This window comes from Crocodylus siamensis, chromosome 2, assembly GCF_052110815.1.
Source record: "Crocodylus siamensis isolate JL-2025a chromosome 2, ASM5211081v1, whole genome shotgun sequence".
NCBI lineage: Eukaryota > Metazoa > Chordata > Crocodylia > Crocodylidae > Crocodylus > Crocodylus siamensis.
The window spans coordinates 292467574-292493543 of record NC_143396.1 but is presented as its reverse complement, the minus strand read 5'-3'; the positions used below and the strand labels follow the sequence as shown (position 1 = coordinate 292493543).

Below are 25970 nucleotides of genomic sequence, written 5' to 3'. Positions count from 1 at the left end.
CACAGTGATCAACTCAGAGCATCATCAGGTTGGAAGGACCTTGGGGGTCATCTAGCCCAACCCCTTGCATTAGGTGCAGGATTTACTATTCCGAAACCATCCTAGGCAGAGGCCTACTCAACCAGCTTGAACTAGCTGTATTCATCCTGCTTGTGGATCTAGTCTGAAGCTGAAGTCCAAGGTCTGCCTGACTTGAGCAACACCTCATGCTAAGCATGGTTAAGGCATAGTTTGTACAACATGAGCTGCACAAATATTGATCAGCTCAGTGCTAGCTTGCAGTCACACCTTCAATTTGAGCAACACATCAGTGTGGAGGGGTTGCATTTTAATGGAAAAGGAGCTGGGTTATATGGATCAGAGATAATCCTACCCTGGAGTGACGTAACTTTGAGCCACATAGTGAGTGGTTTAAGCCACTTAAAGGTCTTAATGTAAAGCCAATCCAGAGGTTAAGAGCTTCAGGATCTGCCCGAAAATTAAAGTGTAACAAGGCCTTAGAGTCTATCATACATAGGGAATTGACTCTCACTAATGACTTCTCACTTCTTTCATGAAGCAATGATATAACATAGCAGTTTTCTCCTCCCACAAACCACAGATGCAACCTAGGCTTCTTACTTTTGATCCCTAATACAATGCAATGAGCAGTTTCATGTTCCCTTACCTGCCTGGTTTTTTTTTTCATCACATCCCACTGGAGTTTGGAATGTCTTTTTTTTTTCAAATGCCTTCTGCATTAAATGTACATACATTGCCTCCTTGCCCGTCCGGTAGCTTTGAGTGTGAAGCCCAATTCTAAGCATGAGGTTTTAGGCAGGTCAGTTCCCTTGCACAGTGGGGTCCTGTTCCATCACTGGGACTTCTGGCACATGTTACATTTTAGATGCAATTTAACTAGTTAATTGCATTTTTAATAGTAAGCCAGCCACACATTCAGGCAATTCATAGTGCAATAAAATGGGAAATAAGCCAGGAAATGATCCCACAAAATATGTGTAATAATTTTGTAGTTGCTTCCCATTACACCTTCTCTTGAATGTATGGCAGGTCCCTGTCATGCAGCCTGACATCAGCTATATGGCGGGGTCATGAGACCAACCCTGAGCGCAGTTTGGATACTGGGACCCATTGTTAACAATTTGCAAATTGGATAGAAAGGGTGAAAATAATTTAAAACAGACCCATGGGTCATTTCAATCTTTGTGAGAAGTGTATTGATCAATTGACAATGCTGAATTGCTGCAAAACGAGTGCTGAGGATAAGCATAATCTTATGGGACAGGTCTCGACTGCTGCAAAGCCAAGCTGGCCAGTCTCAGCCTCCACAGTAGGGGGTTCGTCCAGACAGTCCTGCAGGCAGGCGGATGGTCATCATCTTAATATTCGAATAAATTCTAGTAAACATGATCTCAATAGTCTAATAATCAATTATGCATTAGAATTGACTAGTTTAATTTATATTGATTTACACTGATCTGATTTGATTTACATTGATCCTCAATTGGCTTTATTTAAACGTGTTTCACTGAAACTTCCAGACCCAGATTAAACTTCATTTCTTATAGGCCAGGAAAGTGCCAGTTAGTTAAAACTAGTATCTTTGAGTAAGGAACAGGGCAATAGAAAGGGCTTCTTAGTTCTTTTCTTCCCATGGTAGATTGCTGTTCTTGCCCTGGCTCTGCCTCATTCTTACTGATTGGGTTCAATTAGACAGATGGAGCATTTTCTCCGTTCTGCTGACCAGGCCAGCCACAGCATTTGCAAATGCTCGCATTGTGGTACATCGTTCAAGGACATACTTAGCCATAGGCCCTTTGAAAATGGCCAAGTCTGGCAGCAAAATACCTGTGGCTCTGTCACATAGACCTATGTACAGCCTACACCACAATCAGCTGATTGCCAGTCTCAGCCCTGGGAGTATACCCAAGTGACTTGAACCGGCTCCAGTGAGGTCCTGGCATTGAGACCAACAATCAACTGATTGTGGTGTAGGCCATACATAGACCTGGGTGACGTGAACTGGTCCCAAGCCCCACACTGGTTGACCGGGCACTTGGCTTTCTACTTGCAGGGAAAGGGAAGCCCCAGATCACAATGCATGTGTGTTGTGGCAGGAGGTGTGACTGTTCAGATCAGGAAATGGATGCCATCATGCCATTAAGTAAATGTGTGCCAGGGGCCTGAGTCCCTTACAGTATAGTAATAATATAGTAATAACCAGGCTATCTGACTGTGTGGGGCAAAGGGGTAAGAGTGCCAGGCAGCAGAGACTACAGAACAGTGGCGATCATAGCAGACCTGTTGCAAAATGCACTGCATTCGGCTATTCCCCGTGCACCCGGCAGGCTTCAAACATCCGGTCCCGTGCTGCTTGGCTTCAGAAGTGTGGGCTTGTCTGTCGCCTCATCCCGGAAGTTGTCTATCCCGGATATGTCCTTGGGGTAGTCCCCGCCCCTATCTCGCCTGCCACAACTTTGCTCGTAATTTTCAGTGGTCCCAGGGTTCCCCTTTTGCCCTTTGGGGTCTGTACCATGCCATTACCCTGCGACACCCCACAAAAGTGCAGGATGCAATGCTGGGGCCTTAAAGGCACAACCTATTGTACCCTAGGTGAAAATTCACCCCATCTCACATAAAACCTGGTTGATCTGCCTTTCTTTAGGAGGCAGATCAGCCTCGAGGAAGACACCCCAAGACAGTATGAGACAGTAATTCCAACACACAGTCTGCTCTTGTTCTCGTTGTTATGGCAGGGTCCTTCTCCTTGCTGCCTTTTTGTGACTTAGTTTTAAGGCTAAGGGGACAGTATGTTGCAGAAGTATATATGTTAACAATTGTCCAGGGTGCAGCAATAGGATTGTACTTCGGCATTTAAATCCACTTAGGTCCCCCAGAGTTCAACTGGGATCTGTCCCTAAGCATTTTCCCCAAGTAAAGATGAGTCAAGAATTGAGAGAGAAGGTTTATTGCTTGATCTGAATAAATACGCTAGTGATAGATGCATGCTGGCTTGTTCTACAGAAAGCCTTTTGCTGGGATGAAGAACTTTCCCAATAAATGGCTATCTTCTTTCACTTATGTGCTGTAGTAATTGGCACCCTGTAACTGCCTAAGACAGACTCACTGATCACCTTTAAATGAATGGCAAACTTGACAGAATAGCATACATCTGATCCATTTTACAGCAGTAAAATGAACTCCCTACTCTTCCGGGATGACTTGAACAATTTGCTTTGCTTCCATAAGTACAGGAAGGTTTTTTTGTTAAAAGGCTTAGGCTAGTTAAGATGTCAGTTAAAGTATTGTCTGCATCTGAGTAAATTTGCTGTTTGACCGCGATAAAAGTTAAATTTAGCAAGAGTCTGTCTTCATTAGGAGAAAAAGCTAAAATTTTAAAATCACGTTATACTGTTATGCTCTGTACTACGTGAGCTGTGGTGACTGGGATTAAAACAGCCTCTCTCTTTAGTCCTCTCCAGCATTTTAAAGGATCTCATTAGTGAGAAAAGTTCTCATCCATGGGATTTCCAGTGAAACAGCATTTCAAGCTGGATCCTGAGACTGGATTACTGCTCTCTGAGCTCTGCCCCTGCCCATCTCTCAGTAGAGCTGTGCATGCAGTTCAGGGGGAGATATTATTGGACTGGGCTGCAGAGGTTGGTGCTTTACATTGCTTTCCAGAGAACTAGCAAACCAAGAACTCATTGCACTGTGTATAAACTTCTGTATTCATTTAGTAAAGAAATGCAGCAGCTTGAATACTGAGGCAGTAGGCATTTTTTCCCCTTAAGCAACATCAATGTTCATGCCAGTTCGGTCAGTGCAAAGACTTAAAGGAAATTATTATTGTTGGGCAGAAGGCAGGGTGGAGATGCACCTGACAGACTAACTGAATTGGAGATGCATAAGCTTTCATGAGCCAGAGTTCATTTCATCAGATGCTGTGAAAGGACATGCACAGAACAGGCTATCAAATAAAAGAAGTGATCTGATAGTGGGGCATCGTCTGCATTGGATGGATGGCTTTTCTCGAGCAACAGGCTACCTAACTCCTATTCTCACCACAGCACTAGGCCTTGCAGTGGACCGCAGTGCAGCATCTCCACCTCCTCACCTCCAAGGATGTGAAATGCATCATCTCAAGAGCCTGGAGAGGCATCACCAGCGATGCCTGTGGAAAATCCTCCATGTCAAATGGGAAGATCGTCGCACAAATGCCAGCATCCTTGCTGAAGCCACTGTTACCAACATTGAGTCAGTGATCCTCAAGCACCAAGTTTCAATGCTGGATGGGGCACTGTGTGCAAATGCCTGGCTCTTGACTCCCAAAACAAGTGGTCTGCTCTCATCTTAGCAATGGCCTGAGATCTCATGGTGGCCAGAGTTAATGCTACAAGGATTCATTGAAGGCAGACCTCAAGAAAAGAGATGCCAACATAAAGACTTGGGAAGAGCTTGCCAACAAGCTCCAATGGTGATACAACCTCAATCAAGCAGCAGCTTGTTTCAAGGTAAAACATCTTGCCCTTGCAGCAGAAACAAGGAAGGAAAAAGAGTGCTCCCATCTAATCAAGGGGAGTGATTCTTTCTCTGTATTCAGCACTGATGAGGACATATCTGGAGTCCTGTGTCCAGTTTTGGGACCCTCGCTACAGAAAGGATGTGGACACATTGGAGAGAGACTAGGAGCAGGCAACAAAAATGGTTCAGAGGCTGAGGGACATGACTTACGAGAGAAGACTGAGGGAACTGGGCTTATTTAGTCTATAGAGAAGGAGACTGAGAGGAAACTTAATACCCAACAGGAGCGGGGGTAGGTACAAAGAGGATGGAGCTGGGCTGTTCTCAGTGGGGGCAGATGACAGGACAAGGAGCAATGACTCCAGTTGCAGCAAGGGAGGTTGAGGTTGAATATTAGGAAAAACTTTCTCACTAGGAAGGTAATAAAATACTGGAGTAGGTTACCCAGGGAGGTGGTAGAGTCTCCATCCTTGGGGGTTTTCAAAGCCCGCCTAGACAAAGGCTCGCCTGGGATGATGTAGTTGGGGCTGGTCCTGCTTTAAGCAGAGGGTTGGACTAGATGTGACCTCCGGAGGTCCCTTGCGACCTTCATTGTCTGTAAGTGTATGAATTCTGTCTCTAGTCACCCCTGGGTGCTGCAGTTGCCCTGTTTGAGAATCACTTGTCTATAAAATGCACCTCTACCCTGTCTCCTGCCAGACTTCAGGCTAAGTGCAGGCTCTCTCTCATTATTGTTGATGTCGGAGTTGTTGTAGCTGGTGACCACAAGTGCCTGATGCTAGGTACTGTATAAACACAACATAATGATGGCCCCTGCCTCAAGGGCCTCGTCTTCCCAGACCAGGACGAGAGAGAGCAGGTGAAAGCAGACAGAAAAATCTGGGGAGCACATAGACAAATGAGGCATGAATTCATTGGAAATATAAGTAGGGAAATATTAATAGACCACCCTTCCAAGTTTAATGGCAAGTAGTTCTCTGAATTGCACATAAATTGCATTAGCAATCTAATAAATTGTTGACAGGAGTTGAGATAATTATTTTGAAATATCAATATGGTTCTGTTGTTATATGAAAAAATATTTCGTTTTTGATCATTTCATAGAATAATATATCTTTTTGGAGTTTTTTCCACAAATGATGTTGTTCTGCAAAAAGCAAACAACCCTCCCCCCCCCTTTAAATCAGCTCAAAACAGGGCAAGAACAAGATGGCTTGAAGTTGTATCTCAGGGACTAGGTGGGGTAAAAAATCAGAGTGCCTTTGGGGTCATGCACAGGCATAAATGGGTTTTTCTCCATTGAAGTTAATGAAATGTGCCAGGTTAAGCTAACTTTGGATGTAGCCCAGTGTGTTAAAAAGCTTCCTACTTAAAAAGTAATCTGTCAGCGTTTAGAGATTTATACAAACTGTTGGGAATATTTAATCCATAGTAGTAGGCTTGTTTATTTTTATTTCCCACTAGTGTGTTTTTCAGATGCAAGTGATGTAATTTGTAATATATGATTAATACTGCAAATGCAGGTTTTCAGGTTCAGTGGTATAGAAAAAATCCTGCCAGCCCTAATTATCTCTGGTTATCAAAGACGTGATTCAGAAAGACATTTAATTCAGCGCCATTTTAAAAAGGTAAAATACCTTGTCTAAAACATCTTCAGTCAGCAACCATTTTTATAGTTGGAGGTTTTTGAGAGACTCTCTCTTTGCCAAAGGTGAAAACAGTAAATTGTTTTGGATTGAAAGTGGGGGAAATGTGCTCAAAAAGCTCCTCCAGCGTCACAAACCCAGAGTAAATTTCCATTCAGAGAGTCACCACAGGCCATTATTTACCATTTAGAAATGTAAAGCTTCAGCCCAGTTTTTTATATTATTTGTTTCTAAAATACATGTGTGCCTCACGTACCTTCATGTTACAGAGGTGCATACATGTGTTGTATAGGCATATGATTTTTTTTAACAGAAAGGAAATTATAAGTGAGCTTGAGATGATGCCCAGCTATTTGGCTTCTGCTGAAAAGTTATTGGCACTGTTTTGACCATGAACATGAATTCATAGACTCTGAAGTTAGAAAGTGCCACTACATCATCTAGTTTGACCTTCTTTATATCATTGGCCACTACACAGCATCCAGCTGCTGCTGCGTTGAGCCCGATAACTTGTGTATCACTAAAGAACAGCTCCCAGAAGAATATCAAGCCTTGACTTTGTTGTAATCAGATTACCTTCCAAGTCTCTCATCATAACGCATTTGCTCCACGCTTTTCATTATTATTGTGGCTCTTTTCCACACACTCGCCAATAGTCCAGCATCTTTTTGAGTGCCACATTTATTGTCTCGTATTCCCATGAGCTTCCTTAAGTCAAAATACAAGAAGGAGGTCTAGTCCTGGGATTGGAAGGCACCTCAACAGTCGTCGTCACTTTATTGTGTCTTTATGCCACATTTGACCATTTTGTTACACATGCTTGTGCTCTTATATTGTACTTTGTGGGGACTTTCATGTGGCTTTGAGCAGTGTGCATTGCAGCAGGTGTTGGGTAGCCTGAGGCTCTGTGCTGCAGTCAGAGGTGGTTATAGACCCAATGCAATAGCCCCACTTCTTCATTAGTTCCTTGGAGCGTCTGACTCCAGTACATAGGAGATGGAGACGTGGCCACCTTTGCCATCACTTGTCAGCCCCTGGTGGTAAGGACTCGGCTGCAGGGATGTCCATTTTCCCACTTGCAGGTATTTTCTTTAGCCTCTCGTTCCACATCTGTAGTTGCATCTCTTTGGGTGTGGCATTGAGGGGTTGGGAGCTAGTGAGGACGCTCCTGTGTGACTTCAGATGTTTGTGTGCTGCAGGATGGTCGTACAGCGGGTGTCTCACACCTTCACTTTGTCTCGATCGTTCTATCCTGCTACAAAAACAGTCATTTATTTCAAATGCAGGATGCTTTGTTCCCATCCCAGACATATGCTTTTCCCAGTTTCTGGAAAACCCAGTTTCACAGCTTTCCTCAGCAATATTAAATAGTACAGAAATAAATAGGATCCTGGCCCTTTCTTCTGCACTCATCTTGGGGGTGGTTCCCACCAGATACCTCTCTTTGCCTCTCCCTAGTTGAGACCAATTTCTGTCTCTATGGCTGGACACATGGGGACCAGGGCATGAAGTCAAATCACCCAGCTGAAGCAATGGGAAGTGTTGTTCATAAGGGAGTGCATCACTTCCTACAGCTCAGGGGAAATACAGACCTTGCATGCACTTTCCCTAAGGAGTTGTGGCGTTTCCTGCTTCAGCCACAGTAGATGTGCCTCATGCACCTCCTGAAACCACATAGACATTTCCCTGAGTATGTACGTAGCTGAAAGAAGATAAAGGCAGCCATTCTCTATGCATCCAGCCAGGCCTGGATCAATCCAGCCCTTTTTTTTTGTTTTGTTTTTCTCAGGGGCTCAGTCTTTGGGGAAGCACAGCTGAGGCTGGCTGGCAGGAAGGGATGTGATGGCAGACATGCCATCTGTTCCCAGCCACTTTCTTCAGCGCTTCCCTTGCCATGAGGGTATTTTATCTGTGCAGTTTACTTTAGCAGAGCTGCATTGAGAGCTGTTCCCCACTCTCTCCTTGGCATTTATAGCAATGCCTAAAAGGCAGGGATGGCCCTGATGAAGGCAGGGGGGCACTTTCAACTCCCTTCTCCCAGGCCAGCTGCTCCTTCTTGTAGGCAGCTGGGTTGCAGCATTGGCTGCTTTGCTTGTGAGGCTAAATGAGAAGCGAGGAAACTTCAGTGCAGTTTTATGTCAATTTGTTGTTATAAATATAAGTTGTCGTTTATAAAAATAAAAACAAGTCCAGAGCAGCCCAGAGACCCTATGGAAAACTGTTGAAGGCTAAGGAGGGGTAGGGCCAACCAGTAGTGAGGGCTGAAAGAGTCAAGCAAGTATTTCCTTCCTCTGAAGTCGATGAAGAGCTGCACCATGATCACTAGCTTAGGTAGCAGCATTCTGTGTGGCAGTGCAGGGCTCAGTGGGACAGCACATGCCTGAGGAATTGTTGTAGCAGGTTATTGTAAAATTTGGTATGGCAGGATTTTTGGTGACCTGTGTCCAGCAGGATGTTTAGAGCAGCATATCATTATGGTCCTCACTTGCTTTAGTACTGTGGAATCTGTGCTCTGATTTGTGGGCTCATACAAGTGCCCAAGGCAAAACCCAGTAGCCGGTGCTGCTTACACAAGCATTTTAATCATTTTTCATGACATGATTTTGGTACACAGCTATAAACTAGCCAAAGTCTCTCACCTACTAACCACCTCAATTTACATTTTAACTGACTGGCTTTCTTGCATATGTACGGGCCTCTGGTTGCTCTACCACCCCATCCAGGAAGAGCATAAATCATCTGCACCTGATGAAGGGTGCTTGTGCCTACAAGCTGGCTAACAAGATTTTTTCCAACTATTTGAGTTGGTCTTGTGGTGGGCCAGCAGGGGGCACTCCTGAGCCCGCCTCACTACATGCATCCACCTACCAAGCTCCGAGTGCTTCCCTGGGGGCACCTCTCTTCTGGCTGACCCCCTTCCTAGAGCACACCCACAAGCCTGGGGTGACTACTGCCACCACCCAGGGGTCTGGACTGTCTGTGGCCCTGTGCCCCCTGGGCTACACAGGCCTTGTAGTCCTAGGGGGTGCTTGACCCACTGCAAGAACTTGGGGTGCTTCCTTTAGCCTGAAGCACAAAAAAAACAGCCTCCCTTAGTCAGCCAAACCAAGGGGGCACAAAGGCATGCCCTAACCCTTGCCCAGCAAGTCCACCACACTTGGTACAGTGGAGAACTTTATTGGTACATAGGGTTGACTTGGGGAACGGTACAAAATAGAGCTGTATCAAAGAATAACCTTAGAGCAAACAGTGTGGCTGGTTAGCCTTTGATCAGACATCTGCATTACTGCAAGCTATGTATCTAGATAGGTTTCAAACAGTTTACTCACAGGTATCATCCAGAGGCTAATTGAGCTTTCCTCTGGAAGCCCACAATTCATGGTGTGTCCATGATTTCAAAGAAAGAGAGATCACCTTCTCTCTGCCTTCTCAGTTGCTCACATGTTTCTCAAAATGGCTCTCCTCCAGTTCATTTGGAGCCTAGAAGAGCCTCAGAGGTTATGTGCTTAATTAATTCTTTGGAAGATGGCTCTCTTCCCCCATCCTGGGCAGTCTTAGTTTATACAGGCCTTTTGACATCACCTTTCCAGGTCCTTTCAGGGCAGATGTTGTTTAAGGCTAACCAACTCATTTAAAAAACATCACATCAACTCAGAGATTGACATCTCTTGAGCTGCTACTGCTCTGCCATGGGGTCACTGCTAACACAATAGAGAGGTGGAGGTCCCCCCCCGGCTACCTGTAGGGTCTCACGTCCACAGTAGCAGGTTTCCCCTTCCTCAGGAAAGTTTCCAGCTTGGATCACAACTCAGGGTTACATGAAACAGGTGGGAGGAGGGCTGCCTGCAATGACCATGGCAACCAAATTGACACACAGGTGATTTTAAAAATGACAAGGAAAAACCTGATAGCAGAGTTTGGGAAGAGACTAAGATGGCACTTTGCTGCAGGTCTAATAAAGTATATTGAATGTACCCAAAGAACCTTGTCTGCCTATGTCCTTAGACCAACACGACTAACCTACAACCCTGGACAGGGCCGTCCCTGTGGGGGTGGTGAATTGGGGCTACTGCCCCGGGCTTTGAGGGGCCCCACAGAGCCAGGTGGAGAGACCGCAGCTGTAGTTTAAGCTACCCACCCAGCGGGTTGGACAGCTCCTTCCTCGTTCTGGCTGCCTCCCTCCCCATCGCATCTGGTGTGCCGGGGCTTTCAGTCCCCAGAGTAAGTGTGCCGTGGACTGGGGATGGGAGCCCCAGGCCCCGCACCCTGCTGGGATTGTCTCTCCCCGGAACCAAAGTTTGCTTAACATTTTCAGGTGAATGCCATAGACCTAGAGGTGTAAACCCCTGCTCTCGTTTTGATAAATGTGTTCTGACTTTGTAACTACAAAACTATGTACAGCTGAGTTTCTGTAATGTGGACTTTCGCTGTAAATGTTTTGATCAGCTGTGGCATTTTAATAATGTTACCTGGGAAAGGAAGTCTTCATGCTTCCCCTACACTCTGACTTGTGAGCAACTTTGCCAAGGAAGGTAGCAGAGCAGCAAAATTACCCAAAATTATGTGAGCTTTAATGCAAGAGCCAGTAATGGAGAAAAACCCTGAAATATTATAAGTGATATTATTTATCTTATGGGTAATATATATTTAATGCTGCTATATACATTATTAATTGTATTTACATCTCAATATATGCTCCCATAAATGTGTAATTTTCATAACAGATGTGCATGTCTCTCGTCTCATATTCATTACGCACATGTGTTTGAATCATTCCATGATGTAAATTAACAGAGGCAGGCAAAACCAAAGACAGTGTTATGAACGTAACATGAAATGGCCTAAAGGAAAGCACGCAAAGTTTTGTTTCTGAGAAAGTCTGATGAAAGTTAAACAAACACTACAGAAGTTCCCAAAAATATTCTTCGGGGATAATACATCAAAGGCCCAAATGGAGACACAAAAATAAAAGAAACTGACTGCTTATCCCTGGCCTTCATTGCTAAGCAGCATACAAATTCTGCCACCTAACTTGACCTCACAGGCGAAGATTACATCAGGAACACGGGTGGGGAAAAGGAAAAAAGAGCTTCCTTTTTAAGCTAAAATGACTCTGACTTTTCCACTGCATATCCCTTAGGCAGTGAACTAACTTACAGTATGTTTGAACCACACCTTGGAAACAGTACCCCCTTAAATGCCACCATTTTAAAAATACTATAGGACAGCACTGGCAACCAATATAAAACAATAATGCATCTGTACATAAATTTAAGAATATAGATAGATGTATTTTTTCCACCCTAGACCATGCAACTAGTTATCCTTTACAGCAAGGGTGTAGCCATGGGGAGACCTGGGTGAGCCATGACCTGCTACACTAGCACTCAAGCCCACATATACATGAACCCATTTTTGACCTTTCACATAGGCTAGAGATAGACATTTCACATAAACCTGTATAAGTGATCAGAAACCAGTTTAAATCTGTAACACAACAGAAGTTTAGTGCACATAAATTGCTTTCAAAGTGGCCAAAACCATTTTAAGATAAACCTGGATGGATGTAGTATTGGACTTAGCTGATTTAAGTTAAACCAGTTTATTGAACTTCTGTCCCAGACCCTTCCAGATTCAAGTTAACTCACAGTCCCCCAGCATCCAAGGTTGGTTTGCACCTCCCTTGCAACCTCCCACCCCCCTTGCAGGGTGGGTAGGTTAGCCTTGGCCCAAGCTGTCTGCTTCATCTGAGCAGGGAAGGGTGCTCTAGCGCCCCCCGCCTTCTGGCCTGGGCCACTGCAGACATGTGGCTGCATTTCTGGAATCAAAAGTGAATGTCTGTTCACTTGCTTATTGGTTCAATCTACACAGGTTAGACTAACCTGCAAAGATTGAATAGAGTCAGCCTTTGGCTTCTTGACTGTCATTCTGTGGGCTTTTTGACTATATTGGCCTTTTTCACTGTTTGTACTTAGCCATGGTAATCACTTTGGTGTAGCATCGGGCTTTTCACGATTGCCTGTCTCCCATATGCTGAAGTCCACCCAAAATAGGCCACTGCTTTGTGGCAAAGGTGAAAATGCAATACTGATCATCCCCATGAGGAACACAAATAGTATATATTTGCAACTCATTTTACACTTGCAAAGATTCTGATTCTAATCCTTGGAACTGGAGTTGATATTCCCTTGATTCAGTAGGAGATGTGTTAAGACCTAAAGAATAAGACTCACTTTCTGCTGTGAATGGTGGTCAGGGAAAGACAGCAATTCAGGTAATGGATGCTATCTGCACTATTCTTAAGGAGACCGGAGAAGACTGATCCTTGAAAATAATAGATGGTAAGAAGTACTCTCCGTCTCAAGACAGAATCCTGATTGCTGTACATTTTGGGCTGGAAGCAGTTCCTCACCCTCACCTTGATCAAAATATGTCCTTTTTGCTGAGGCCTGAATAAATAGGTTCAGGCACTGTCAGTGTAGATGTAATAGGAGCATATACTGTAACAAGCAGAAAAAACATAAGATTAGCAAGTCCATCTGTCACAGCCAGATACTTCTAGTTGAGCACTAAGAAGCCTGGAGCTTTTGTTTTGTCTCTGGCTAACAGACGGCATTTTTGGGCAGGATCATGAAGGTGCACATTAGTAAAGGCTGTGGGATATGTGACAAGACTGTTAATCCAATAGTCAGAGAATCTAGAGGCGCTTCCAGCAATGCCTTAATGCTGCCCAAGGCTTCTGCTTAGGTCCTATTCTGCTTTAGAAGGTAGTTGTTGGAACATTTTACATTTTGCAGGTGACATCAAGCTGGGTGGAGTAATAGATATACTGGCGGATAGGGCTAGGATTCAGAGTGACCTAGACAAATTGGAATATTGGACCAAAAGAAATCTCATGAGGTTCAACAAGGACAAGTGCAAAGTCTTGCACTTAGGAGGGTGCAATCCCCTGCACCGGTGCAGGCTGGGGGGGACAGGCTGGGCAGCAGCTCTGCAGACAAGGACCTGGAGGTGGCAGTGAACAATAATTTGGATAGGAGCCAGCAGCGTGCCCTTGGTGCCAAGAAGGCTAATGGCATCCTGGGCTGCACTGGTAGGAGCGGTGCCTGCAGATGGAGGGAAGTGATTCTTCCCCTCTATCCAGCACTGGGGAGGCCACATCTGGAGTTGTGTGTTCAGTTTTGGTCCCCCCACTACAGAAAGGATGTGGACACATTGGAGAGGGTCCAATGGAAAGTACCAAAAATGGTGAGGGAGCTGGGGGGCATGACTTATGAGGAAAGACTGAGGGTACTGGGCTTATTTAGTTTAGAGGAGGCTGAGAGGGGAAGTTCAACACACCAGATTAACACTCACGGTTCCCACTGCAATAAACTAGTTGAATGGCATATTCACTCACTAGAAAACCCTGCTGAAGACAGTGACTGGTTTGTTCTGTTGGCTACAATGAAGAATAGGTAGCTTGCAAAAAGTAAAAAAAAAATTCAAGAAAAGCCTTGGGTGATGCAGCTTGCTAACCAAAAAGCCTTAATCTTCCTTGTTATACTGTCTCACAAAAGGATATTTAGATTCACAGACACATTAAACGTTAATATGCCGCCTTTCTTAACACTAGGACCTTTGTATCCCAAAGATAATTGTTTAAAAGAATGAATCGCATTTCCTTCCCAGTTTCTCCCTAAATGTTTTTTCAGAGACTAATGCCAAAATTATGAAAGGTGGGAACAAGTTCAGCAAAGTAAATTAAATCAAGTTACTGAAGCCTTCGGGTAGAGCTAATGCAAATGAATCAGATGTGTATACATTGTGCAAAGCTAGAGAATAAGTTTCCTCCCAGACATTATTACCTCCAGCAGAAATTTAGTACTATACCATCTTATTTTGAAACACCTGAGCAGACAGGTCTTCTACTGATCACTAGCTGGATTTTCTATGTTACTGTGTTTGTCTTTTCCTTTTGTTGTCCAGTATAACCTTCATTATTTGGAAAGATATAATAAATAATTAGTGAACTGGGTTATATCAAACTGCTCCCAGTCAGTAGCTGTGTTTGTTTTGTACTGAGGCAGGGACTCTATATTTACAGAGTACTTCTCTTCCTCTTTCACTCCCCCACCCATCCAAAAAAGGTAGGCAACCATATTAAAAAAGAATCATCTTCCAAGGGCAAATATCCCCCAGATGTCCCAATATAGGTATTAACTTGGGGGAAGAATGGAGAGCGCTCAATAATAACCTGTGATCTCCTTTCTTCATTCTCTTGGAAAAATGGAGGAAATTCACCTTCTACCCTGAGGTGGGGCAGGAGGTGAATGGCCACCCATTCCTCTCCTCCCTTGGCCACCCATGCTACTCTTGGGAGGATTCTCCAAAGCCAATGCAGACTTCAGTTACATTTTCCGTCCCTTCGGTTTGCTGCTTTCCACGAACAGCATCGTTTTGGAGCCAGCCTGGAGTATCAAGTGCTACTTTTCTTGGAGGGGAGGTTTCAACCCATACAGCAAATTGTAGGCTGTGGCGGGGAGTGGAGGGTTGTTATCGTCTAGTGGCGATCCAGCCATCCCTTCTTCCCTGCTGAGCATTTCGGCATGCCCATGGAGGGGCTTGCATAGGGTTGGGGTGAAGTAGAGCGTGGCTGGGGCTGGCACTCCTTGTTCCAGTGCCCAGACATGGGCCATGTGAGGATGAGCTCCCAGCCTTTCAGACTTGATTGAACAGGTCCTGGACTTATTTTTCAGTAACGCAGATGCTCTTGGAAGCCTACAAGAGGCGTCTTTCTTTTCTCCACCCGTGTATGGAGATAGATCTTTTAAGTGTAGCATCAGAGACGGTGGTAAACCCTTGTACCAAGCATGACCTTGCGAGGCAAAGGTTGTAGCTTTACCTTCTGCTCTGTATCTATAGTTACTCCTTCAATCTATTGCTTACTCCTTTAGTCCTTATTAGTGCATTATATTAGGAAAAAAGTATAGCAGGTACAAGGCGGAAACTAGATCAGATTTAGGGCTCTTCCTGCTTGTTGCAGTAGGCCACATCCTTAGCTTGTTTCAATCTGCCTAGCTCCAGGGAAGTCAGGTGAACCAGGTGAGTCAGGTAACCTTTGGTTTGTCAGTGAAAGGCTAACTCCATCCCCAACTCCTCCAGATGTCTCAAAGGCTGTAGGGAATGAAGAACCACAAGAGACAGTGGTGGACAGGTCACACAGGCAGCAGGAGCAGAAAACCGTGGGACCGTGATGTTCAATCTCTGAATTAACATCTGTGAACAGCATCTTTCTGCATGTAATGGCCATCTCTGCCCTTGTGTTTTCCTTCATGGCAAGCGGTCCTTTCCCCGGCCTTCCTTATGACGTTTGAGACATTTAAAGGCGTGGAAGAACGTTAACTTTGCTGCTCCTTATGACAGAACAAAATCCATAGCTAAGCGTCACCAACAGAAACGACTGCCTAAAAATGCTCGTCTCCCAGGTTCAGTTTCATTAAAATTTACAATGTTTGGCTAAGTGTCCTCATTAACCAGGAGATGATTGGCAGCCGTACTGGGGTCAGGTCCAGTTCCTATTATAGAGAAGGGAAGGGAATGCATTTGCGGTTTACAGCACAGCGTGCCAACAGCCTGAAGACAGCAGTATTTGTGATCTCTAAATAACTTGTAATCAGTGAGGAATCTAAGAGCAAGATGTTTTTGGACAGTCAGTGTTGAGAGGGAGTTACATTTTTAACAAGGATAACACAGACTCAGGAAAGGCTCTTTTTTGGCAGAGCTGGCTGGGGATTTTCTGTCCAAATGATTTTTTTTTCATTGGAAAAGGCAGTTTCTGCAGAAATAAAGTTGTCTGTAGAATAGCAAACATTTTTTTTATTTGTGCATTTGCTGCTTTGTCTCAAGTCAATTCAGCCACAGCTGACACTGTACAGTTTGGATCTCAGTGTCTAGTTTTAAGTCAGTTCAGCCTAGAACCGCCTGTGTCTGACTTGTTCCCATTGTTTAGGTCCCTCATGTCCTCATCGTTGGGGCAAAAGCCAAAGCTAAGATATGAGGACAGAAATTCTGGTTTCCGCTCTCCAGAAAACCACTATAATTATCATGACACCATCTTTGCTTATTAAGATCAAATGATCTGCACAAATAAATTCTACCTGGAGGAGTTTCAAGCAGTCCTAGAGTCCTTAGAAGCATTCAGAGTCTTGTGTTTACAAGCCATTCCTTCTCCGATACTGTTTTACAACCCATTCATCTGTTCGCCTGCTTGTTTGCTTTTAGAGGACTTGCATTTTATTCCGTCATTTTAAGTGCACCTGATTTTACAGAGGATGCAATTTGCTCAAGGAATGCAAGCCGCTTCCTGCATGCCATAGCTTTTCTGCTCGTTCAAAACTTCCCCACTATTCTGTTTCAAATATAAAGATGAAGGCCTTCACTTTTCACAAGCATTTTCTGTAATCAAAGTGCACCCCCATTAATACCCATCACACTGAAGGAAGGCTTCTCATAAGGGCAAATTCTCCATGGGGAGAGGTGGCAAGTGCAGAATGAGTAAGCTCCGTTTCCTCCGATAAGTAATCCTTGTGCCCTAGGAATGACTCCCAACATGAGACCTTTTAGGCAGCCCTTTTTATAGGGATGTGTAGACTTCTCATTGGTTTCTGGAAGAAGAAACTTTCTAGTTCTAAAGGGAGCATATGTTTGAGTTAGGGCTGACAAATGATTTAAAAAGTTAATTCATTGCGGGATTAAAAAAAAATATTGCAATTAATCAGTTTTGATTGCACCATTAACCAGTAGTCAGCACCCCTCCACCCAACAGCCCAAAGCCTTTGCACCCTGCAGCTTCTCCCTGGCCACTGCCAACAGTGCACATCCCCAGCCCTGACCGCGGCCTGCCCCATGCCCACTCTGGTCTTGCACCGATCGGCCAGATCCCGGGCAAACACCTCCAGCCCCAGCTCACCCCATGCCTGCTCCAAACTGAGCACCTGCCCATGCTGAGCAGCAATGGCAGAAAGTGGGCAGAAGCTTGCTTAGCACAGGGGAAAAGCGGCCCCTCTCCTTCACTGCTGCCAGGCACAGGGCTGGGGCCACCGGCAGCACGATTTGTGCCATTTAATGCTCATTAAAAAAATGAATGCGTCAATCTGTTTTTGCATTAACCGCGTACGTTAACTGCAATTAACTGGCAGCCCTAGTTCAAGTCTAAGGGGATGCCTTCCCTTCTCACTCCTGTTTCTCTGAACAGTGTGTCCTAGCCCTGCTTACCAAGCTCTAGACTTCACTTTCTGCTTTTCAGTTAGTAACATGGTAAAAGCTGGTGACAGATGACAGGACAAGGAGCAATGGGCTCAAGTTGCAGCAAGGGAAGTTTAGGTTGGATATTGGGACAAAACTTTATCACTGGCAGGAAGAGGTCGTGGACCCTCCATCCCTGGGGGGGTTTAAGACCTGGCTCAACAAAGCCATGGCTGAGTTCATCTAGTTGGGGCTGGTCCTGTTTTGAGCAGGGGGCTGGACTGGATGTGACCTCCTGAAGTCCCTTCCAACCCTCTTTTTCTATGTTTCTGTGAAAAGGCAGGTGGAAAACTGAAGTGCCTCAGCTTTTACACTTCATGAGCTTGGTTTGCTTTAGTTTTATTCCATTAGGATCTAAAGCCTGGCAAAATACTAATTTTGCAAATCTCAGCAGTTTAAAATCACATTTCTGATCAGGATATGGAAAGCTCCCAGGTGCCCTTTGACTGGAGTACTAAACTACCCAAACAGGGATGGGCAAGATGTGGGTAAGGTTGCCCATTCAGTTGTCTGGAGGCAGCCCCCAAGGAGAAACCTTACCCCTATTGTCTCACTTTCCCCACAACAGCTGTACCCCACCTGGAGAATCGTGTCTATAGACCAATTTCAGGCAGGGTAACAGCCACTTCATGCAGTCCAGCTCCATCCAGATGCACCTTTTTTCTCTCTCTCCTCTCTTTTCTAGGGTCTCCTACCTGTTGTTGCTCTCTCTTACTCTATAAGACACTGATTCCCCATTGCATCCGGTGGATAGTTTTGTAATTCTTCTCTCATACCATGGGCCCCCAAAACAACCCACGCACTGCCAGGTGCCAACAAAATTAAACTTTGCATATCCAGTTGACACACTATAAAACAGGGGTGGGCAAAATGCGGCCTGTGAGCTGGATGTGGCCCTCCAGGCTATTGTATCTGGCCTGCGGGGCCTCTAAAAAATTTAGAAAATTAATAATTATCTGTCCTTGGCTGCCTGTCATGCAGCCCTCAATAGCGTCTCAAAACTCAGTAAGCGGCCCTGCGCCCGAAATAGTTGCCTGCTCCTGCTATATATCATCACAATGCAGCACTCAAGATGTGTTCTTGTTGTGTTAATGAAGGTCCGCCGTTACCGTAGTTATCCACCTTTATGCTGGTGGACACTGGTACTTTAACTGTGCTCAGACCTTTTAGAGATGCACTATCCCTGATCGCCAAGCTTATTCCATTTAGCTGGATACCTCATTTTTGCCTTTTCTGTCTTCTGCAGATCCTCCTGCGGTGGAACCAACCTTCTTGGAGATTAGGCAAGGCCAGGGTCGAAGCATCACCATGAGTTGCCGGGTGCTGAGAGCGTACCCAACTCGGGTGCTGACATTCGAGTGGCGACTGGGCAATAAGTTGCTGCGGACTGGTCAGTTTGATGCTCAAGACTCTACCGAATACACCGTAAGCAGTCTGTCCAGGGACAGCTATGGGATTTACAATTGCAACATCATAAATGAAGCTGGAGCAGGGCGATGCAGCTTTCTCGTTACAGGTAGGCTTCCCCGGCTGTTACCATGGAATTTTCCTCTGGTGCAATGTTTTATGCATGGCAGAATGAGAAAAGAGAGCATTTTGCAGATTTATGTGTCCACCTAAAATGATCCTGCTGCTCCAGCTGGCTTATTTTTAACCTGAGAGTGATATCTCCAGTGATATACATATGATTTCATGCCTGATTCTTGAATTATGGTTGGTTGCTCAGGTTTGCTTCAGCCATGCCAGGATAAAGACTGTCGCTGAAGACTGAAATGCAGATGCCCTTCATTTTCAGCTGAGGTTTTAATACAAGGCATTCCCTGGTGGAACAGAGAGATTGCAAACTTTCCAATGAAACCTGACTTTCCCTTTGGCTTTTAATAGATTCAATTAAAGTACAAGAAGAAGCAGGTCCTTAACCAAATCTCAAGGTTCAGACAGTCTCATACAATGAGGGGTTGAAATCTGGATCTCTCAATATAAGACAAAGAAAGATCATGCTTCTGATATGCAGGCTATTGAAGTCAGCTGTCCCAGCTTTAGACTCGGCAAGTCGCGTAATTAATGTACTAGTCTTAAACTGAGTTGATCGTATGTATTTAATCTCCAACCTCATCTGTGGGTTGCGGCTGTAAAGCACTTATCAGCTGTTACTTTCCATGGTCCTTTTATGGGTTGGAAATGGGCTGACACGATTTGGAGAAACTCTTGCTTATTGGGAATGGGATCCTGTGCATTCTTCGGAGCTCATGACATACATCCATAGCAAGCACTGCACCCTGTACAGTGGTAAAGCCATAGGTGTATGCTGTAGCTACACAACCCTGCCTCAGAAATGTTAAACATCAAGATGCCACTCAAAAGACTTCCTGTCATTCATCAACTAAAATTGATGAAAAGGGAGTATGTGGGATGGGAGCCGTCCAAAAGCATGTCAGGGAGACATGGCCAAAAAGAAGGGTTTCTGCTGCACTGTAAATGTCTTTTCTCCTACCCCCTTGCAATTTTAGTTCAGTCCAAATCAGATTAAAACTGACATTTCTAGGAAACTAGAAGCCACCTGGACCCTGCAGCTCTTGGGTGAATTTGATGCTCTTTCCAGTTTCACTGATAAGAGCAGCAAGAGTGTCGACTTCACTGACCAACTCCGAGTCCCAGCCAGGTGCGTCTGCTTGAGGGCCAGGCACACCACCGCTTCCAGCATTGCCAGCCCTGGGCCAGGTTGACCAGGACTATAGACGGGGGTTTGTTGCCTGTGGTGTTTTGAATGAAACATTTTGGGCTCAGTGAACTGCCATTTTTCAAGGAATCTTAGTTATGCCATATGATTGTTTGTGACCCTTTCATATATTCCTGAGACCTACTGTTGGGTCGTGACCCACGGGTTGACCAACTATATAGCATGCATAAGGGTGCGCTTTTATTTTGTTTTTACATGGTGCTGCTTGGCATCTTTTCTTGCAACCCTCAGAGACCTCAGCATGCCCGAGCAAAGTGAAAAGAGTTGGTTCCAATGAATTCACCAGTAGATAATACCCACGGTCCTATTAAACAGATATCTATTGCCCCATCCAATTGATCCTAACACCTAGTATTTTTGGAAGACACCTAAAACTTGCAGGGTTCGCAGGCACCCGTGTTTTAATCCACGTGGTGACTTAGAAAGAAACAAAAGAAACAGTCCATTCCCTCAAATGAGTAAATGCAGTTCAATTTACTCTTCATCATTCTTTGGATCCAAGGCTGTAGAAAGCGATTGCAAGGCAATTTTTTTTTTTTTTTGCTGAGATTGGGGCAGTCTTAGTGGTTTGCTGTGATTTATCACCATGCCACAGCCAGGCACCTCACTGAAATTAGTAGTAAAATAGTTTTATGATTTACTCCAACCCTCATTCTTTTGCTTGCCATGCTCATTTTTGTGCGTCTGTGCTATTATACAAATGTAGATCTTGCAGTACTATTAAAAATAGGGACATAAACTCCTTTAATGCGACTCCTATGCTTACGGGACTTTTTCAGTATAAAGCCTCAGTGTTCGTTGTTGGTAAATACGGCTTTTGGCACGGATGGTCAAAACCCTGCTCTCATGTCAGGAGGCAGGTTTTAGCCAAAAGGATACAGTCTGTTTGTGGATCTCAACAAGGCTAATGAAGTTAACAAGACTGGGAAATGGGTTGAAGAAACAGCAGAAATGAGTTGCATGTTTTTTACTTGTAGGTGAATACAAAGAAATTAGGTCACATCTTACATCACAAATCCATTGTTGGGGGGGTGTTAAGCGCTATAGCAATCTGACAGCAGTAGGTGTGTTTCTTTTAGCTTGAACAATGAAAAGCAGACAAGTCCCTTTCTAGTCAAGTTCGTGTTCAGATTTTTACATGGTGATGCAATGCTACACGGTACCACAATGCCTGAGCTGCAAAGACTACAGAGGAAGAACTGTGCACTAAAGGGTGTGTCTGCGCATCGTCCTATGGTGACACAACAATGCACTACATCGCCGCACGGTGCACTACCCTCAGCCATCACATGGGTCTATAGGTGATCACTGGCTACATCTCTATAGCGGCATGCTGCCTGGCTATAGCACTCCACTAAGGCAACATAGCCGGTGAATCTAACTGTGCGCCACGCATGTGCTGCAGTACAGGCAGCTATTGCGCCGTGTTTTAGTACTTCCCCTAAGCAAGTACTATAACACGGAGCAGTACTGACATCACTGTACGGTGATGTGTAGACAACCCAAAACCTTTTAACATTGTCATCACAAATATTATGCTGGGAAAGACTTTTTTAGTTCACAGAACTTGTAACACTGGATTTTATTAAACTTAACATTTTGACCCAAATTTGAGCATAAATCGAACCAAGTCACAGAAAATATTAAACACAGAAACTGCTTATTAATTAAACGAGGCTGCACAATCTGAGCCACATTTGATCTGACAGCATCTTTAAAAATAGAGGAGCAAACTCAGGTGCAAAACCAAGATCAATTATGCTGTTCGCATATTGTAATGTTAAAGAGGTTTGTCCCAAAGGGGACGTCATGCATAACAGCAGATCAAGGGAAAGCACATTTCAGGCAGTATATAGAGTACCTAAGATCCTGCCAAGACTAAAAGAAAATTGACTAATGCTTGAATGGAGGGAATGTCATGAATATTGCTGACTCTATGTGAGCCCTTGTGCATCTGAAAGAAGTGTTGGAGTGCCAGATTTTGAGTGTAATCAGCAGAAAAGAGTTATTGTATGTGCCGTTGTGGAACATGGAAAGGGTGTGTGTGGGAGGAGATAAATAGCATGCTGCTTGATTTGAGGACACAGTGTATTTTATGCAGCTCTCTCTGATTTCAATTGGAGGCATTTGTTTTTGTGTGCAAGATCTCCTCAACCAAGACCAGCACCTGGCCCAGGCAGCTAAGCTGTGCATTAGACCAGTGGTTCTCAAACTTTTTGGCACCAGGACCCACTTGTAAACATCGATGGCCAATCCCAACCCAGTAAATAGTTTAAGTAGATAACACACAAGTATTTTAGTCCCAAAATACTTATTGCACACTACAAGTTAAAGCAGCTCAACAATCTTAATTTTCAAGACAGAAATCAACAACAACAGGAAAACATTAACAGTAATATCAGCAAGTGGCCCTCCATAACTCCCAAGTGATATTCATCATTGTGCAGTTTGCACAGTGCAAATTGCTGGTGCCCCTCGCTCCTTACTTGCAAGGCCCCCTGGCCTTGCCAGTGCCTATCGCTCCTGACTCACAGACCATCAGTCCCAACCTCAGCCTCCTACCTCCCCAAGAACAACCCCAGAACACCCTCTTGTGCACTATATGAAGCTGGAGTTATCTGGGGAAAACAGCATAGACCAGAAATTAAAGGCTATATCCTAATGAACATGCATACAAGGGGGCAAATTCATACTGTGTGGACAGCCTTAATTCTGGCATATTGCATAATATGTGAGTGGATAACTTGCCAGCCTTCTTTGTGTATTTTCTGGGGGTGGGAGTTGTTTGGTTTTTTTGTATGCATAATGTTATGGCATCAGACCCAGGTAAGATTCACACTTCAGTATCCCATATGCTATAGTTTCACAGTATATTCCTTTTTAATGTTGATGAGCCGCCTGCTACCTTGAGGTATGTAGAAAAAACATTTAAAGCTGTGTCTATGTCCGAATCTCCGAATCTTTCCGAATCTCTCCAAATTGAATCGTAGGGTTCTGATTTGATTCAGAAAGATTAAAGGGTCTCCTGATTCGATTCAGATTCGGCGATTCGGCCACCAAACCAGGCCGATTTTCTACCAAATCGAATCAGTGACCGAAGCTTCGCACAGCCCTACTGCTTACATGGCACATATTTGCTTCCCTTTACTCCTATATGATGTTTCCCCTTTCATACATCCACGAATTGCATTAGCAGTCAGAACAATGGCATCACACTGGGAGCTCATGCTTGGCACATTTCCAGCAAGATCCCCGGTCCTTTCTACAATCATTGCTTTCCTGGATATATTCCACTATCTTGTATATTTGGCCTTTTCATTCTAGATACGTGACCTTGCTATAAAACACACAGGGTGTGTCTCCACATCACCCTACGGCAATGTAGCAATGTGCTACAGCACCATATGGAGCACTATGGCAACATGGCAATCATCTGGGTCTACACGTGATCAGCAGCTAGGTCATTGCCGGGGCGCACTCCCCCATTATAGTTAACCATGTGCACTGCATGTGGCACAGTATAGGCGTTTATTACACCATGCTTTAGTACTTCTAAAACATAACCAGTTTGTGGTATTGATTTTGTATAATCCTAATATTTTTAAGCATGTAGTATATTGAATCAGATGCCTTACAGAGTTCTGAGCATATTATGACAACACAGTCACCTTCATCTACAAAATTGTAATTACATCACTGTCCAAATTCAGCTTCATTTGACAAGACCTATTTTCCATTAAACAGTATGAATTTTTCATTGATTATGTTATTCGTCCCTAATATATAACTGATTTTCTCCCATTTTAGGTTGTCTCTGACTCTGGTGTGAGGCTAACCTCTGTAAAGTCCCAGAGCTCTTGCCTTTCATCCTTTTGGGATGAACAGGAGCTTTCACTTAATGTTGAATTCTGAGATTTGTTGAAGAATCTAAGGACATTTCTTAGCCGGGTCTTCTGAAACATCAGCATCATGTTACTTGGTCTTGCAGGTATAAAAATGCAGTTTCTGGGCACATCTACACATGCATTTACTCCTGCCTAGATTTACTGTGCAGTAAGAGTTTTTGGGTCGGTGTCTACACATGCGAGGATTAGGAAGCAGATTTGCTTCCAGGTCCCTGAAGCCCTGCAACAGGCCCCTGTGACCACCAGGGGGAACTCCAGGCTCCTCCTGGCTGCTAGCCCAGGGGCTGGCAGGGAGCACTGGGCTAGGAGACAGCTGTCCTGGCCCTGATCAATGACCCCCTGCTATGGCAGCAAGGAGCTCCTGGCCCTGGCTGTGTGATCACTTGGTGCTAGCTGCCCCACCTGCAGCTCTTTCCAAGCCCCTTGTCTCAATCACCCAACTGGGGCATGGGGCTGGTGCCTGCCCCTGACTGAGACAGTTCGCAGCCAGCCCCGTACCATATAGGGAAGTCTCAAAGTGCAGCCCTCAGCTGGCTGGGCACTGCCCAAATCCCCAGCCACCTCCAGGCTGCACGACTTCCCCATTTTTCCTGGCGTCTACATGAGTGCTGTGGTGCCATTACTGATGCCAAGTAAATTCGCTAGTTGCATTTGCAGGTAGCAAATTTACTCAGCATTAAAGAAGTTTACTGTGAAGTAACCATGTGCACATGTAGTACATGCTTACTTTGCAGAAAACTATACTAATGTGATGTTAAACATCTCATGTAGACATGCCCTCAGGGTCAGACTGAGTTGTGTCCTTCTTGTACTGCATCCTTAAAAGCTGTGCAGTTTTTACTACTTATTTTCAGAGTATGTTTTCTATAACTCTGTTGTTGTTGAAAGACTTGCACAGGCACAACTGATTGAGATACAGTACAAAGTTCTGTATAAGGAGGAATTAAAATAAGAGCTGCTTCCTTGTTGATATGCTGGTCCTGCATGTTAGGCAGGTGTAAACAGGAGCAAAAACTTACTGCCACCATTTAACTGAAGCGATAGGACTGAACCGGCTTGGGGAGCAGAGCCGGCAAATCAGAAGGGAAAATTATCTACCCAGTTACTTTTCAGATTAGGGTTTCACTTTAGGCATTGGGTGTGTCCCTTCAATCTTTAATGGAAATCCTTTGCCTGCCTTTAGGATCATAGGAAAGTAGGGCTTGAAAAAGTAACCTAACATAGCCCCCTGCCCAAGGCAGGATTTCATAGATTTCATAGACATTAGAACTGGAAGGGACCTCGGGAGATCATCGAGTCCAGCCCCCCGCCCAAAGGGCAGGAAGTCAGCTGGGGTCATAGGATCCCAGCAAGATAAGCATCCAATTTACTCTTGAAGGTGTTCAATGTAGGTACTTGAACCACCTCCGCTGGCAGACTGTTCCAGACCTTGGGGGCTCGGACAGTAAAGAAATTCTTCCTTATGTCCAGCCTGAAACGGTCTCGCAGGAGTTTGTGACCGTTCGACCTCGTCATCCCTTGGGGCGCTCTGGTGAACAAATGTTCCCCCAGATCCTGGTGGTCACCCCTGATAAACTTATAGGTGGCCATCAGATCACCCCTGAGCCTACGCTTTTCCAGGCTAAAGAGTCCCGTGGCTCTCAGCCTGTCATCGTAAGATCGGTTTTCCTGACCTCTGATCATGCGCGTGGCTCTCCTCTGGACCCTCTCAAGCTTCTCCACATCCTTTTTGAATTGTGGAGCCCAAAACTGGATGCAGTACTCCAGCTGCGGCCTCACCAAGGATCATCCCTGATTAAACCACCCCAGCCATGGATATGTCCAGTCTGCTTTTGGTAGTTTTCAGGTATGGAGATTCATCATCTAGGT

At 44.8% G+C, this 25970-nt stretch overlaps 1 protein-coding gene across 2 annotated transcripts in view; it reads left to right on the top strand.

Annotated features, from left to right (window-relative positions):
* MDGA2 (MAM domain containing glycosylphosphatidylinositol anchor 2) overlaps positions 1–25970 on the top strand; it is a 695817-nt gene that overhangs the window by 502186 nt on the left and 167661 nt on the right. For both annotated transcript variants that reach the window (XM_090034430.1, XM_090034431.1), the window contains exon 9: positions 18703–18972. In XM_090034430.1, the coding sequence (XP_089890556.1) occupies positions 18703–18972 (270 nt within the window). The remainder of the gene's footprint in view (positions 1–18702; positions 18973–25970) is intronic.